The following is a 13505-nucleotide window of genomic DNA, read 5'->3' as shown; positions in this document are numbered from 1 at the left end:
TGTTCTATTATCTAGATAAGCATTTGGTACCACATGAGTGATATGATTTTTTGCCCATATAATGCTAGGGATCAGCTAGAAGAAATCATTGACGGAACCTCCAAAACTTGACCTTTCTTTCAATTGGGAAGGATTAATGTAGTCATAATCCAACCATATTGTACGAAATTATGACAAATCCAATGATCACTAGATCACATTCACTATTATGGGAGGCTTAAGGATTTAACAACTTAAAAAAATTAGTTTACATTTGTATCATTTATAGAGTATGTTTTTAATTATTATTTTAGAAAATCAAGCATGGATAGGTGAAAGAAGTTCGAAAAGATAGTCACAACAAATTTATGGAAGTTGCTACTTTAACTATGCTTGTGTAGTATTTCTTTTACACTACATAGCCAACGCCAAGCCCAAATAAAGAAAGGCTACGCCAAGCTTGCAGCTGGTGTAAAAATTTGCCATCTCCTAACGTGAGTCCTGATCATTCATTAGACATGGCTTTTGACATAATTGACTGGAGGAAAATGATTTGTTTAGCCAATCCCAAATTTTTGGGACAAGGCATTCATGATCCTTACCCTAGAGTGAGACACGAGTGAGAGATCCAAAAATGGGTGGAGAGATTCCATTTATAATCTAGGTTATGCAAATCTTGTGGTGCTACTCTTGTGTTCCCTACAAAGTGGTAAAATTCTACTCGCCCTGTAGTCCACTTTCACTATTTTCCCCCTTTTTATTTGTTCTTTTGATGTTCACCATTATTTTTTGAGCTGCTTTCCTAAATTCATAGTCCATTCAATTCAACAACCCATCGAAGACTAACCTCCTTCCATTTTTCCAATATTATTCCTCTTCAATATAATCTTTGATTCTACCTTAACCTTTTCTTACATCTGCTTATTTCATCCTTATTGAAACCCTAGAATATCCTAATTAAACCTACTAAATCTGCATCCTAAGTTCTATTTGAAATCTAGATCCACCTTTTTATGAAACCCATCTAAACCCTATGACACGATCATCTAGATCGTATCGTGATGATCAAACCACAAATAAAGAATAAAATATGAATAAAATGAGAAATTGGTCTAATTAGAGGTAGATCAAACCTCGACCATTCTGAAATGATCAATCTCCTAAACCCAAAAGGATTTTTGATTAATTTTTTCGTTGATTTTCAAATCAAAATACAAGGGGTATTTATAGATAAAAACCTTAATCTAATTAACCTGATTTTATTCTAAATTCATCCTAATCCAAAACTGATTTTATTCTAAATTTATCCTATTCCAAATCTACTAAAATCCCTAACCTAAATCCTAATCAACTAACAATACTACTATGTAGCAAGACCTATCATATTATCGTATTCCCTACTCCTATAATCTAGGTACATAACATTCCACCTCTCTTGAAATCGTCCTTGTCCTCAAGGTCGAGCCCTCTTGGATCCCAAATCACATAGGAAGCAATTATATCCATTTTAATACTTTTTCTTGTAAGTTACTTGGCTCTTGAAGTTGATGATGTCCTCACAAACACTATCCTGGATCTCTTCACATCGGCTATTCTTCAAATTAGTTGACTTTATCACATGCATCTCAAATACGGCTGGAAACACAAAATTGTCTGCTTTCTAATCTTCAAAAATATTAATTGCATCAATGTTGCCTTTGTTCCTTCAGATTCATTGTATCTTTTATCTTCAATATGTTCGGTGATCTTGACAGTTTTTTCTGCTCCTGAGATGAGGATTGTAAGGAATGATTTGTGATAAATCCTTCAATACTTAAATTAGACCACTCCATGACGTGATCTTCTTCAATTGCAATATAGATCTAGGATTTGATCCATCGTAAGACACATGTCTTGATTTCTTTGAATTATTTCTTGGATTAAGTGGCCCACTTCTTTCCAATTATCATGTATTGATTCCAATATTTATTTGCATGTCTTATCTGACTCCATGATCTTTATCAACTCAAAGGTCAATAGGTTGGTTAAAAAGCGTAATAATGGGTATTAAAGAGCCAAGTGTGTTGGGATTTGGATAATAAATGAATGGGTTTAGGAATGTTTGTAGGTGGGTTCAAGGTCAATTTGGGCGTAGGCTCAAGATATCATGGAATGTCTTGAGTGGTGGTGATTAAATGACGAGAGCAGACCAATGTAGTTAAGGTGAGCGCCATGGTGTGCCTTAGGCATGCCTTAAGGAAGGGAAGACTGAAGATGCCTTAATACATGTGAGGCGAGGCAGTTTAAGTAAGGCGCACTAGGACGTGTGAGGCGCACCAGGCATGCACCTCACTAAAAATGAATTAATTTGTTTAAATAAGACACTAGTTTCATAATTGATTGTATAATCTTTTACATAATAAAATGAGATTTATTTGGAAAGTTCAATTTTTTTACCATTAAAATATTGAATTTTACATTTGTTGATTTTTACTCGGCCCAAACCCGTTAGGGCTTAGTCGACTAAGGCCCGATAAGGGTATAGGGCAAGTAGAAGGTAAAGCCCACCTTTTTAGGATTTGGTTAGGGTTCAACCAAGCTTGACCTGAACTCACCCATTGATAGTGTTAGTTGTTGTGTCGTAGCAGCAACAACAAATGTTGGCATACTTCTACTTCTACTTTCACTTCTTTTCTTCTCTTCTTATTCTCCTTATTCCTCTTTACTTTTTCTTCTACTATTTATTGTTTTTCCTCTTGAAGTGTGGAATACTTTAACTTGTTTGTAAAAATTCAGTTATAATTGTAAATATCTCGAAACCACCTTTCACTATTTATTACTATTATTATTATTTTTATAATCTTATTATGCCTTACTTTACTCAGGCGTGTGCCTCGCCTTGCGCCTCAAGTACTAGGAGGCCTTTGTGCCTTTAGCACTTAACTACATTGGAGTGGACTGGTGGTTGGTACGTTTAGTGGCTATTAGGGAATATGATCAAGTAAAGTGTTAGGGTTTAATGGGGCTTGTGTGCTGCCTAAGAATGGTCCCAATTCTAGAGGATTGAAAAGGTAATTAAGTACTGGAATTGGGCTTGGGGTTCAGAGGGCTTTATTGAAAGTACTTTTCAGATGGGCTGATTTTGACCCTGGTAGTCTACAAAAAAAATTGGTTTTAGAGAGAAGAGTATGGCTAAAGGACTTACTGGTTTGATGCAAGAAGGTGGCTGGTTTTTGGGTGTTAGGTGGGCTTTGAATGGGCCAGGTAAAATAGTGTTGGGCTTATTGTTAAGGATAAGGATTCAGTTGGACTTGGTAAAGTTGGGTGGTATATCAACAAATCAGTGAGTGGGGCCATTGAAGAAGAGATAAGACTTTGGGGAACCTTTGAAACCCTACCATCAAGAAGACCAAATGTTGAGCACAGCTAGCAACAATGGGAAAAATTCTTACTGAAAAATTAGAGCCACAAAGAAAATTGCAATTAATGGCAAGAATCTCAACAGGAAGCGCAGGAACTAGATCATAGATATCGCATTGGCATTCATCTGTCTTGACAAGCAAACCCCTTCCTCCTTCAGCTTCAATCTCTTAATGGTTGATTAAAATCTGCAAGAGCATCAAATTTTTTGTTGAAGATTGGGCAATGTAACTGCAACGATGTAAGTGCTTTGATGTTGGGTACGGCTGGTTGAGTTACAGCGATGAAGAGGGCTTGGTGGTTCATAATATGACTCCACCAAAGTGATGGGTGGCAACAAGGATAGATGGATAATGTGTAGGCTGTACTTTTTTTGCTAGCAATAAACGATTAGTGGCAGAGATGTTGATGGTGATGAAAATGGATTAGTATGGATTGATGATGTATGGCCGATGGTGATGATGGTTGGAGATGGTGATGATCAAGAAGATTATGATTCAGATCTGAAATTTTTTTTGTTGGTGGCACGTCATTGTTGAGGTAGCCAAATGAAGTGACAATAGGGATGAAGCCGAAAAGTGGAAGAAACCAGTTTCTTTTCAAACGATCCGAGGAACACTGCTTTGATACCAATTGATACGATCCTAGATCATCGAATTGTGATGATCAAACCACCAATAAAGAATTAAATATGAATAAGATGAGATATTGATCTAATTAGAGGCAGATTGGACCTCGACCGATCTAAGATGTACAATCTCCTAAACCCAAAAGGATTTTTGATTAATTTTTTCGTTGATTTTCAAATCAGAATACAAGTGGTATTTATAGATAAAAAGATAAAAACCCTAATCTAACTAACCTGATTTTATTCTAAATTCATCTTGACCCAAATCTGATTTTATTCTAAATTTATCCCAATCCAAATCTAATAAAATCCCTTGCCTAAATCCTAATCAACTAACAATACTACTATGTAGCAAGACCTATCATATTATTGTACTCCCTACTCCTACAATCTAGGTATGTAACACCCTATCCCACTCCTTATAAAACTTTGGTTCTATATCATCTTTTTTATGTTGCATAAGGGTGATAAAAAAAAACTTTTGATTCTATATCAGCTAAATAATCTGAGCTTCAGCCATACTGTCTTGAATTACAAAAACATAAGAAACCACAACTTCCGTGCCTTTATCATATAGTTCTAAAAGCTTCTTTTATATTTGGATGTCAACACTAAAGAATACCTGAAAATTTATGTTGAAATGCCCACATTTGATGTAAAGAAAAAAAAAAAATTTACTCACAGAAATAAAGATATCTGTCCCAATAGGAATCGCATATCCATTTTTTTCACCGTCATACCCTCCTGCACAATTGAATTATTTTCCTGGTTTAACTTGAATGCCACAGAAATAAACAAGAAAAAACACTTGCACATTAAGATGATTTAAAATAAAGAAGGATAAATATGACTTAAAACATGGACACTCGTAATTCAAGCATTGGAAAGTCATAGGTTCTTTATGGAATTTGGATTTGGGTTCTAAAAAAAATTATTTTATTAAAGGAGGAGATATTACCATTCTCTTGAATCTTTTTTAGCACATAATATACGGTAGAATATTTTTCTCTTTCGAAATTGTGATAATGAATCGGTATTTTGACGATTAAGTTTTCTTCAATCCAACATAGATTTTAATCAGTTTAACCTGACTTTTAGGTTCCCCTCTGACATGGGTTATGTTCAATTTCTCCTTCCCTTCCACAAAGCCATTTCTTCTACGAGTCTCATGTCATTCTCAGCCTCAATTCAACCAACGCTTTAAATCTCAGACGAGATTTAGAAGAACTGTATAAAATCTTCAAAATCTTGGACAGCTCACATTAGAAATTTCGATAGGATGCCTCTAAGACCAAGATGACCTACTCACACCATCCCAGTCTCATCCGAGATGTAAAACCATGATTTTTTTTTAATGCCACAAATTCACAATTCCATATTACATGCTCTTTTCAACCAATAAATTTATGCTGAAATATAGAAATTAAATATTTCCTTTACCCTATTTTCCTATTGATGTCAATGACATACCTGGCAATACATCAGGTTTGAGGGAACGCCTGATAAGTAGTGGAGGTTGAGGATATAGACGAAGAGCCTCTACAACAATAAGTCGTATGTACCTAAGCATAAAAGGCACTATAATTAATTCAAAGGATGCAACTATTTTTAGTAAAGAAAAATGGGAAGATAAGAAAAACATCAAAGACTTGAAGCAATCTTACTAGCTACATGAAAGCTACACGGGGATATTTATTGTGAAAACAAACATGGTGCCCTGAATGTGGAAAGGATGTAATGCTTAACATCTAACTATTTTCCAAAAAGCTCAAATAGAAGTTTGTTAACTTGGTAGAATAGTTTTACGTGAGAAATCTACTTACCATTTCTGTTGTTCATGCCTTCCATCAACACCAAAAGTCGATAATCCAACCACTACCATGGCGAAACACCACCCAATCTTTAACGTCAATGTTGCATGTATGCTCGGCCACCCAAACATCTATGGTCGTGATGTCTTGCATTGAAAAGCGATACTTCCCACCAAGTTTCAATTGTGTGGCACTATTTCTATCCTCTCTTTAGCAGCCCAAACTTCTAAAGAGACACAAATCACATCGATTGGTGTCACAAACCTCAACACTGGAATTTTGTTGTTGACGTATAACCATAGCATAACCAATATTGTTTATAGAATTGGTATCCACAGGCTTTGTTCACATCTAGCCATTAAGAAAAGCATTTGTGGTAGTTTATATACTAAGTCAAGCAAATACTAATTTGGGGCTTGCTTTTCAAACAGTAACATCTATGTTGGTCTTGAGGTGAAGTTTTTGACTATAGAAAATCATATTAGGGTTTAGCGAGAAAAAGAATGGAGAAAGTGGGAGGATTCGAACTTGACTCTCTCACTATGAGCCGTGGAATATATATAACTAGAAAAGAAATGAAATTACACATATGCCCTTATAACACAAATATAAATATTGATATATCTAACACTCCCCCTCAAGCTGGAGAATATATTGATCTCAACTTGTTACACAAAAAAGTAACCCTATCACTACCCAATGACTAAATAAATAGATCAACAAGTTGATCCTCAAATTTGACATATGTTGTGGCAATTTTACCATTCAGAAGCTTCTCACAAACAAAATGACAGTCCATCTCGATATGCTTTGTCCGCTCGTGAAACACCGAATGGGAAACTATATGAATGACTGCCTAGTTATCACATAAAAGACTCGTAGGTGTCTCTACTGTGAAACCAATCTCTTGGAGAAAATGTCTCAATCAAATAAGTTCACAAGAAGTATAAGATATGACTCTATATTCAGCTTCTACACTTGATCTGGTCACCATTGTTTGCTTCTTGCTTTTCCATGATACAAGATTACCTTTTATAAAGGTAAAATAACCTGTAGTAGACCTCTTATCTGAGAGAGAACCAGTCAAATATGCATCTGTATATCTCTCAATCCAAGTATGACCATTAGGCTTGTACAACAAACCACTTCCTGGAGATCCCTTCAGGTACTTCATAATACATTGAACAATTACCCAATGTGGCATCCTAGGTGCTTCCATAAACTGGCTCACAATGTTAATAACATGTGAGATGTTTAGTCTTATTATGGTGAGGTAATTCAACTTTCCAACTAACCTCCTGTATCTGTCGGGATCATCAAACACATCTCCCTCTTCAACTATAAGTTTCAACTTTTGGTCCATGGGGTGCTCACTAGTTTGGACCCAAGTAACCCAGTCTCTTTTAATAAATCTAGCACATACTTCCTCTGAGAGAGACTAACAACACAACTTGAATGAGCCACCTCAATACCTAGAAAATACCTCAAGTTTCCCAAGTCCTTGATATGAACTTGTTGTTGAAGATAAGACTTCAATCTTTATATCCCATCAACATCACTACCAGTCAAAACAATGTCATCAACATAGACTATCAACAATACATACCCCTTTTCAATTTTTTGATGGAAACTTGAATGATCTGTTCCAAATGCAAAAGAACCGCATCACTGAACTTGCCAAACCATGCCCGTGGAGACTGTTTCAAACCATAGAGTGCTTTTCGAAACTTACACACTTTCCCATTTCCCTCTGAGCAACGAACTCAGGTGGTTGCTCCATATACATTTCCTCATGTAAATCATCATGTAAGAAGGCATTTTTAACATCTAACTAATACAAGGGCCAGCCAACCGAAGTAATTTTCGTAATTGGAAAGGAAGTCTCAACATAGTCAACTTCATAAGTTTGTGTGTATCCCTTAACAACTAACCGAGCTTTCAATCTACAACTGTATCATCAGGATGAAATTTAACAATGTAGACCCACCTACAACCAACAACATACTTCCCAAGAGGAAGAGAAACCAAAGACTAAGTATCATTATAATGCAGAGCATCCATCTCATCAACCATAGTTATCCTCCATCCCGGGTGAAATAAGGCATCTTGGAGATTCTTAGGAATAAAAATAAAAGAGGAAAATCACAGATCTCCAATACCTTTCAAGATTAAGTCACAGGGTACCTTGAAACACAATCTGAAACCTAACCACAACCAACCACTAATAATTATCGAAAATCCCTTGATCTATGATCACATTAGCAATATTTTCCAACCGTAAAGACAATCAAACAAAGGATGTTAACCACCACGAGGATAATAGGTACAAATCAGATCAGAAAAATCTGTTTTATACCAAGAGAGAAAAGAAGAAGAAGAAAAAAATGCGAAAGAAGAGAGAGAACCAAAATCTGATCCCTAGAGACGCTCTGATACCATGTAGAAGATCAGGTTAGGGTTTAGAAAAGAAAATAATGGAGAAAGTGGGAGGAGTCGAACTTGACTCTCTCACTATGAACCGTGGTGTATATATATATAAAACTAGAAAAGAAATGAAATTACACATACACCCTTATGACATAAAATACCGAAATATCTAACATTGACGAACCTTTTCTTGAGCTTCAAAACTAAGAAACCAAACCCATTTCACTAGAATATAACCGGTTGGACTTTGCCCAATCAAACCCATACCTTGCAAAAGCTATATGAATCAGTGATAAATGATCATTGTCGAAGCCAAAGTTTCGTAGGGGGAAAATTTAGTAAAAACCTTCCGCAAGGTGCTAAATCAAGCAATCCCAAGAGTTCACAACAAAAGTTGTGAAACAAGGGTTGCCGATCATGCAATAAGATTTCTAACACATCTGGCAACTTCTCAATCCTAGCATTTATTCCTTATGGCTTCTAGCAACTCTTGATCTTTAAGCCTCGACCATTTAACTTAGAAGGCGTACCACTTTGGGCTGCATCACATGTATTAATGCCGGCCTCAATGATTTCTTTTTCTTGATCACAAAAGATCATTCAACTAGGTTAACTGTTGAGTGTCCAAGTCCAAGATTTCTCCAAAAATTATTTCAATTGATCCTGCAACTAGGAAAGAAGATTACAAGGGTTGATTTGGATCACTTTCCCAAACTAGATGAAGAGCACCAAGAGATTGTGGTCGTGTTTGAACTTTCACAAGAAACATGTTGAAGCTTCAAATTACAATCAACCATCTGCATCACGAATAAGGCAGAATTTGATAGTCCAGAGACAATTTATATTGACTCATTAACTAAGGAAGAACCTAGAATTGAAGATCAGTTGCTAAGTGCAGCTAACCCTTTGTCAAGAGTAGAAGACCCAAGATTGCTTCATTGATTCAAGTGGATGACAAGTAATGAATTATTGGAGTTGAAGATATAAACTACTTGCAATTGAGTAATTGATAGTTTGAATATCAGATGGACCAACGCAAAAGGTTTCAACCTACACTTTAATGATGCATAAGAAAAGTTTAAATAAATACTCCAAATACCTCGTTATACAGACCAAAGCAAAGTTTCAACCCACACTTTAATAAAGTATAAGAAAAGGTCATCAAAGTCACACAAATTAAAGTTAGCTGAATAAATCTAATTCCTCTTACATACACAAACACACACACACAAAAACAAAAACAAAAAAAAACCATTGACTTGAAACATAGCTGAGTCACATAATTCATGGAACAAGTTCATGGAAATAATGGAATTGTGACATACTCCAATTTCGGAAGACAATCAAAAGTTGTTCTCCCCTGGCCAATGACTGAATCAATCTCTGCTTGGGCTTTTCTCATTTTGGAGGGATTCTGAGTCATATATATAAATAACAGATAAGAAACATTTAGAATGACCAAATATTTCTAAAAAAAATGCTACTTAGTGGAAAATAATCCATGAAATTGAAAAACATGGAAAAAAAAACTGGTCAGCTATGTTAACCAAATACTTCAGAATGGGTGTCACATTTGACTAACATGGTTGGGTACAATACTCAATTAAAGTGTAAAATGGTGCATCCTAGCCATGCCACCGGTGTATTTGGGTAACATAGTTGATGAATCTGTATTGAGTTTCTTCAACAATTAACAGGACTCTTTTTAAAATTAACAAAGTAGAAACATACTTGGGCAAGTAGGAAAACAGCCCAAGTAAGAACAGCAGCTGTTGTTTCATGTCCGGCAATAAGCATAGTCATCAGGTCATCCCTAAGCTGGCACGACATCAATATAAGAGTTATAACTGAACCAACATATCACCAAGGTAAACATGATTTAAAATTAAAATTAAAATTGTAATAGTAGTTGTACTGCTAAAAGAAATATAAAATATTGAAACTGTAGTTTTAGTCTGAAATAGATTCAGTAATTCTTAAAGAGGAATAATTGGCACAGTATGTTTGGACGGATAACCTGATCAGATGCTTCCACACCTAATTTTGGTATGAATGATAGACGTGCAAGAGTCCCACACAACAATTGACAGGTCCACCCAGAAGTTCTAGAAAATCAATGATAACATCTTTACTTTTTATAGCATTCAACTCAAAATTTTCTGATCTTCCAAAATAATGCAATAGACCCAACAGTGGTGTTAATAAGCTGATTGAGTTGAACTTTGGCATACGAAGCCTACTATGTTGAAATGTCAAAAGCGGGTCCAATCCCTTAGTATCATAGATATTCAATGGAGGGCCCTGGATGGGTAGGACTGGCAATGGGTCGGATTTACCCATTGCCCAATCCTTCTTGAAAAATAGGATTTGGATCTAAAGTTTGATTTTTCAGATTGGATTCGGATCGAAAATTGCAAATCCTGATAAATTTTTCGGATCGGTTTCGGATTAACCCCAATCCAATTCAATAAAAATCCGAACCAAATTTAATTATATATTTAAAAGAAAATATTCTCATACGTATTGCATACTCTCTCTTCTCAGTACTCATTCAATCTCTCACTATGGACAGATCTTTTGGTGGACCTATGTATAAAATTAAACTTGATTGGTGCCATGGTTAACATAAACTACAAAATCATACATGTAAATTGCATTTAATCAGATCTGTTTGGATTGATTGAACATTTAGTCAGATCGGTTTGGTTCTAAAACTTATTGATCTGATCGGATCCAGATCACATAGTAAAAAAATTCAGATTGGTATTGGTTTGGTACTGATCCGGTGCAGATCTAATTCATTTCCAACCCTAGGCAGGGCTCTAGATATGGGGACACCATGATCCAAGCATTCCTCGTGCTTAAATATTACTTGACAATTATAGGACACCATTTACCTGACGATCATCAGCATCAGCCCCTCGCATATCAACTAGAAAGCGCAGAAGACTTGCATCCTGAAAACTTAGTTGAGAGAAAAGAAAAATAGAAAATTTCACGTGACTTGCTTTTCAAAAGTTTGTATGGTTCCAAAATAATATTTCAAGAAAATCCTAACTACCTTCAGATTTGAGTAATCTCTTTGTTGCAGTTTCTCAACATCAGCTTCCTGCAATATACTTTTCCAAGTGTCAGAATAGTGAAAAATAATAAGGAAATCTTGAAACAGATATTAGAGCTCAACAAATAAACAAGAGAATTGCTATTGACACCCCAACTTCTACTTATTACACCCCTATTATAAATAATAATAAAAAAGAACATAAGTGAATGGTTGAGAATAAGTAAAAGTTGGAGAGCCAATAGAAGCTCTCTCGTTTTTTTTTTTTTTTTTTGGCTAGAATTTTTTTTTTTTTGGAGAGGGGGAGGGTTTAATATTTTATATGAGCCTAATCATAATTGTAAACAAGTACTGAAATTGTTTGAAAGAGTGTTATAATGTTGACAATATAATTCGAGCCAAACCTTCGTAATTTTTGAAGTGTGTGTTTTAATCTTTAATTGGGGTGTGATAAATAATTTAAGAAATCGGGGTGCAATAAGTAAAAGTTGGGGTGCCAATATGAGCTCTCCTAAACAATCATAGGGAGATTAGTGTTCCGACTTTTATCATTGATTTATAATTGAAAGTTGAAACTCAATTCATCCTCCATTCAGCTAAGATATCATCTAACCTGCCTTGTCTCTTGCGCATTTCTGATAAGCCCATCAAGACAGTCGTTAATAACCTTAAGGTCGTTTTGGAACTTTCGCTGCCTGGGAACCACCCATCTTGCCAGAGGAAGTTTCCAATAAGGAATGTAGAAGGTTGATCGGTGCTCAGCTTCGAAAAGAGTACCATATACTGCCTGCAATATATTTTTGCAACAGAGGAATAAAAAATCTTTAATAATCGATATAATTTGCTGCAATCAAAATTTAAAACATGTGACTTTCTAACCAAAATATGTGAATAGAAACTTATATTCTAAGCATCTAGAGTAATCCAGATAAGAAATGAACTTTTTTATATAATATACAAGAAAAACTGAACAATTTTATGGCCATCTCCTCTTCAATACTAGACAGAAGTCCATAACATAAGAAGTGTTGGGAAACCTTGTGTACCTTTCCCGTCTACATTCAAATCAAACAGAACACCAACTAGAGCAAATGCAAGATAGCAATTGCTGGAACCAAAGAAGAAATAAAGATGCAAAAGAAAAAAAAAGGGTACACCATGACTTTTACGTGGAAAATCCTTCAATGTCAAGGCAAAAACTGCAAAACCTAGTCTAGAACTTCCACCACATGAAATAACAGGATACAAGTCTTCTCTACCCAAAAAATTAGAGAGAATCAAAAATCAAAATTAAATCACAACTCTTTAGTAACAAATACAAATCACCAATAGGTGGATTTTTATACGAACAACAAAGAAAACTATATCACCACAACAAAGAAGATATAAAGATCGGTGGAAGAATGCTGTAAATCACCACTAGAAGGGATGGATTTTTCTTCTTTCTTCTCTTCTCTTGGTCAAGAATATGATCACCAATTTCTTCTATTCTTCACTTTCATTTTCTCATGTAGAGAAAGAATTACAAAAAGTCATTGTATTAAGACAAAGAAGCAATTAGTGCTTTCAGCAACCCACTAATTAAATATTCAAACTTTCACCTTTCAATTTACTAACTTTCTTATCCAGTAAGAAAAATGGGTATATCCCAACGAGGACGGGAGCCAAACAAGAATTTCTAACTAAATTACATTAATAAGAAATTACCTTTATGTGTAGGACATCTTGTACTCAACCCCAAGTGTTCCATAGTATTGTACTCTATGGGCCACAATAGGAGCAACAAGAAGCTTCCCATCCACTATCATTGTGGCCACCATAGTGAAATCTCTCTGACATGAATTCTCCTAGGGATGTATGTAGTGTCATGCGAAGGTGAACCATTCTGATTCCTATGTTTACTTTATGTGATTGCTTTTTCTTGTTCAATTTTTACTTGTTTTCCAACACATCCACTAGTCAGAGATTTTAGGCAATTAGAGAAGAAATGGCCCATTTTCTTGTCAAGACTACTGTAAACATTCTGATCAACGAGCACTCTCTTAACAATATGTGCTATTTGTGTAAGAAGAATGGGGAATCTGTCTGCCACCTGCTACTACATTGTCCATTCTGTTGGGAGGTCTGGGGCTATTTCTTGGGAGTTATTTGGGGTCAGATGTTGCTTCCCTCAGTCAGTGAGGTCTTTGTTGGAGTGTGG

The 13505-nt window shown here is 35.5% G+C and overlaps 1 protein-coding gene across 2 annotated transcripts in view; it reads right to left on the bottom strand.

The window, feature by feature from the left end:
* Positions 1–13505, bottom strand: part of CYP97B3 (cytochrome P450, family 97, subfamily B, polypeptide 3) — a 29561-nt gene that overhangs the window by 5459 nt on the left and 10597 nt on the right. For both annotated transcript variants that reach the window (XM_086420112.1, XM_086420113.1), the window contains 7 exons: positions 11919–12092; positions 11306–11353; positions 11142–11201; positions 9976–10062; positions 9570–9658; positions 5477–5568; positions 4689–4750 (listed from right to left, as the gene is read on the bottom strand). In XM_086420112.1, coding sequence (XP_086276238.1) covers positions 4689–4750; positions 5477–5568; positions 9570–9658; positions 9976–10062; positions 11142–11201; positions 11306–11353; positions 11919–12092 — 612 coding nt within the window. The remainder of the gene's footprint in view (positions 1–4688; positions 4751–5476; positions 5569–9569; positions 9659–9975; positions 10063–11141; positions 11202–11305; positions 11354–11918; positions 12093–13505) is intronic.

Source organism: Akebia trifoliata, chromosome 13 (assembly GCF_017979445.1).
Source record: "Akebia trifoliata isolate Shusen 1 chromosome 13, ASM1797944v1, whole genome shotgun sequence".
NCBI classification, from domain to species: Eukaryota; Viridiplantae; Streptophyta; class Magnoliopsida; order Ranunculales; family Lardizabalaceae; genus Akebia; species Akebia trifoliata.
Note: the sequence above shows the minus strand (reverse complement) of the source record. Positions and strands in the feature narration are given on the sequence as shown.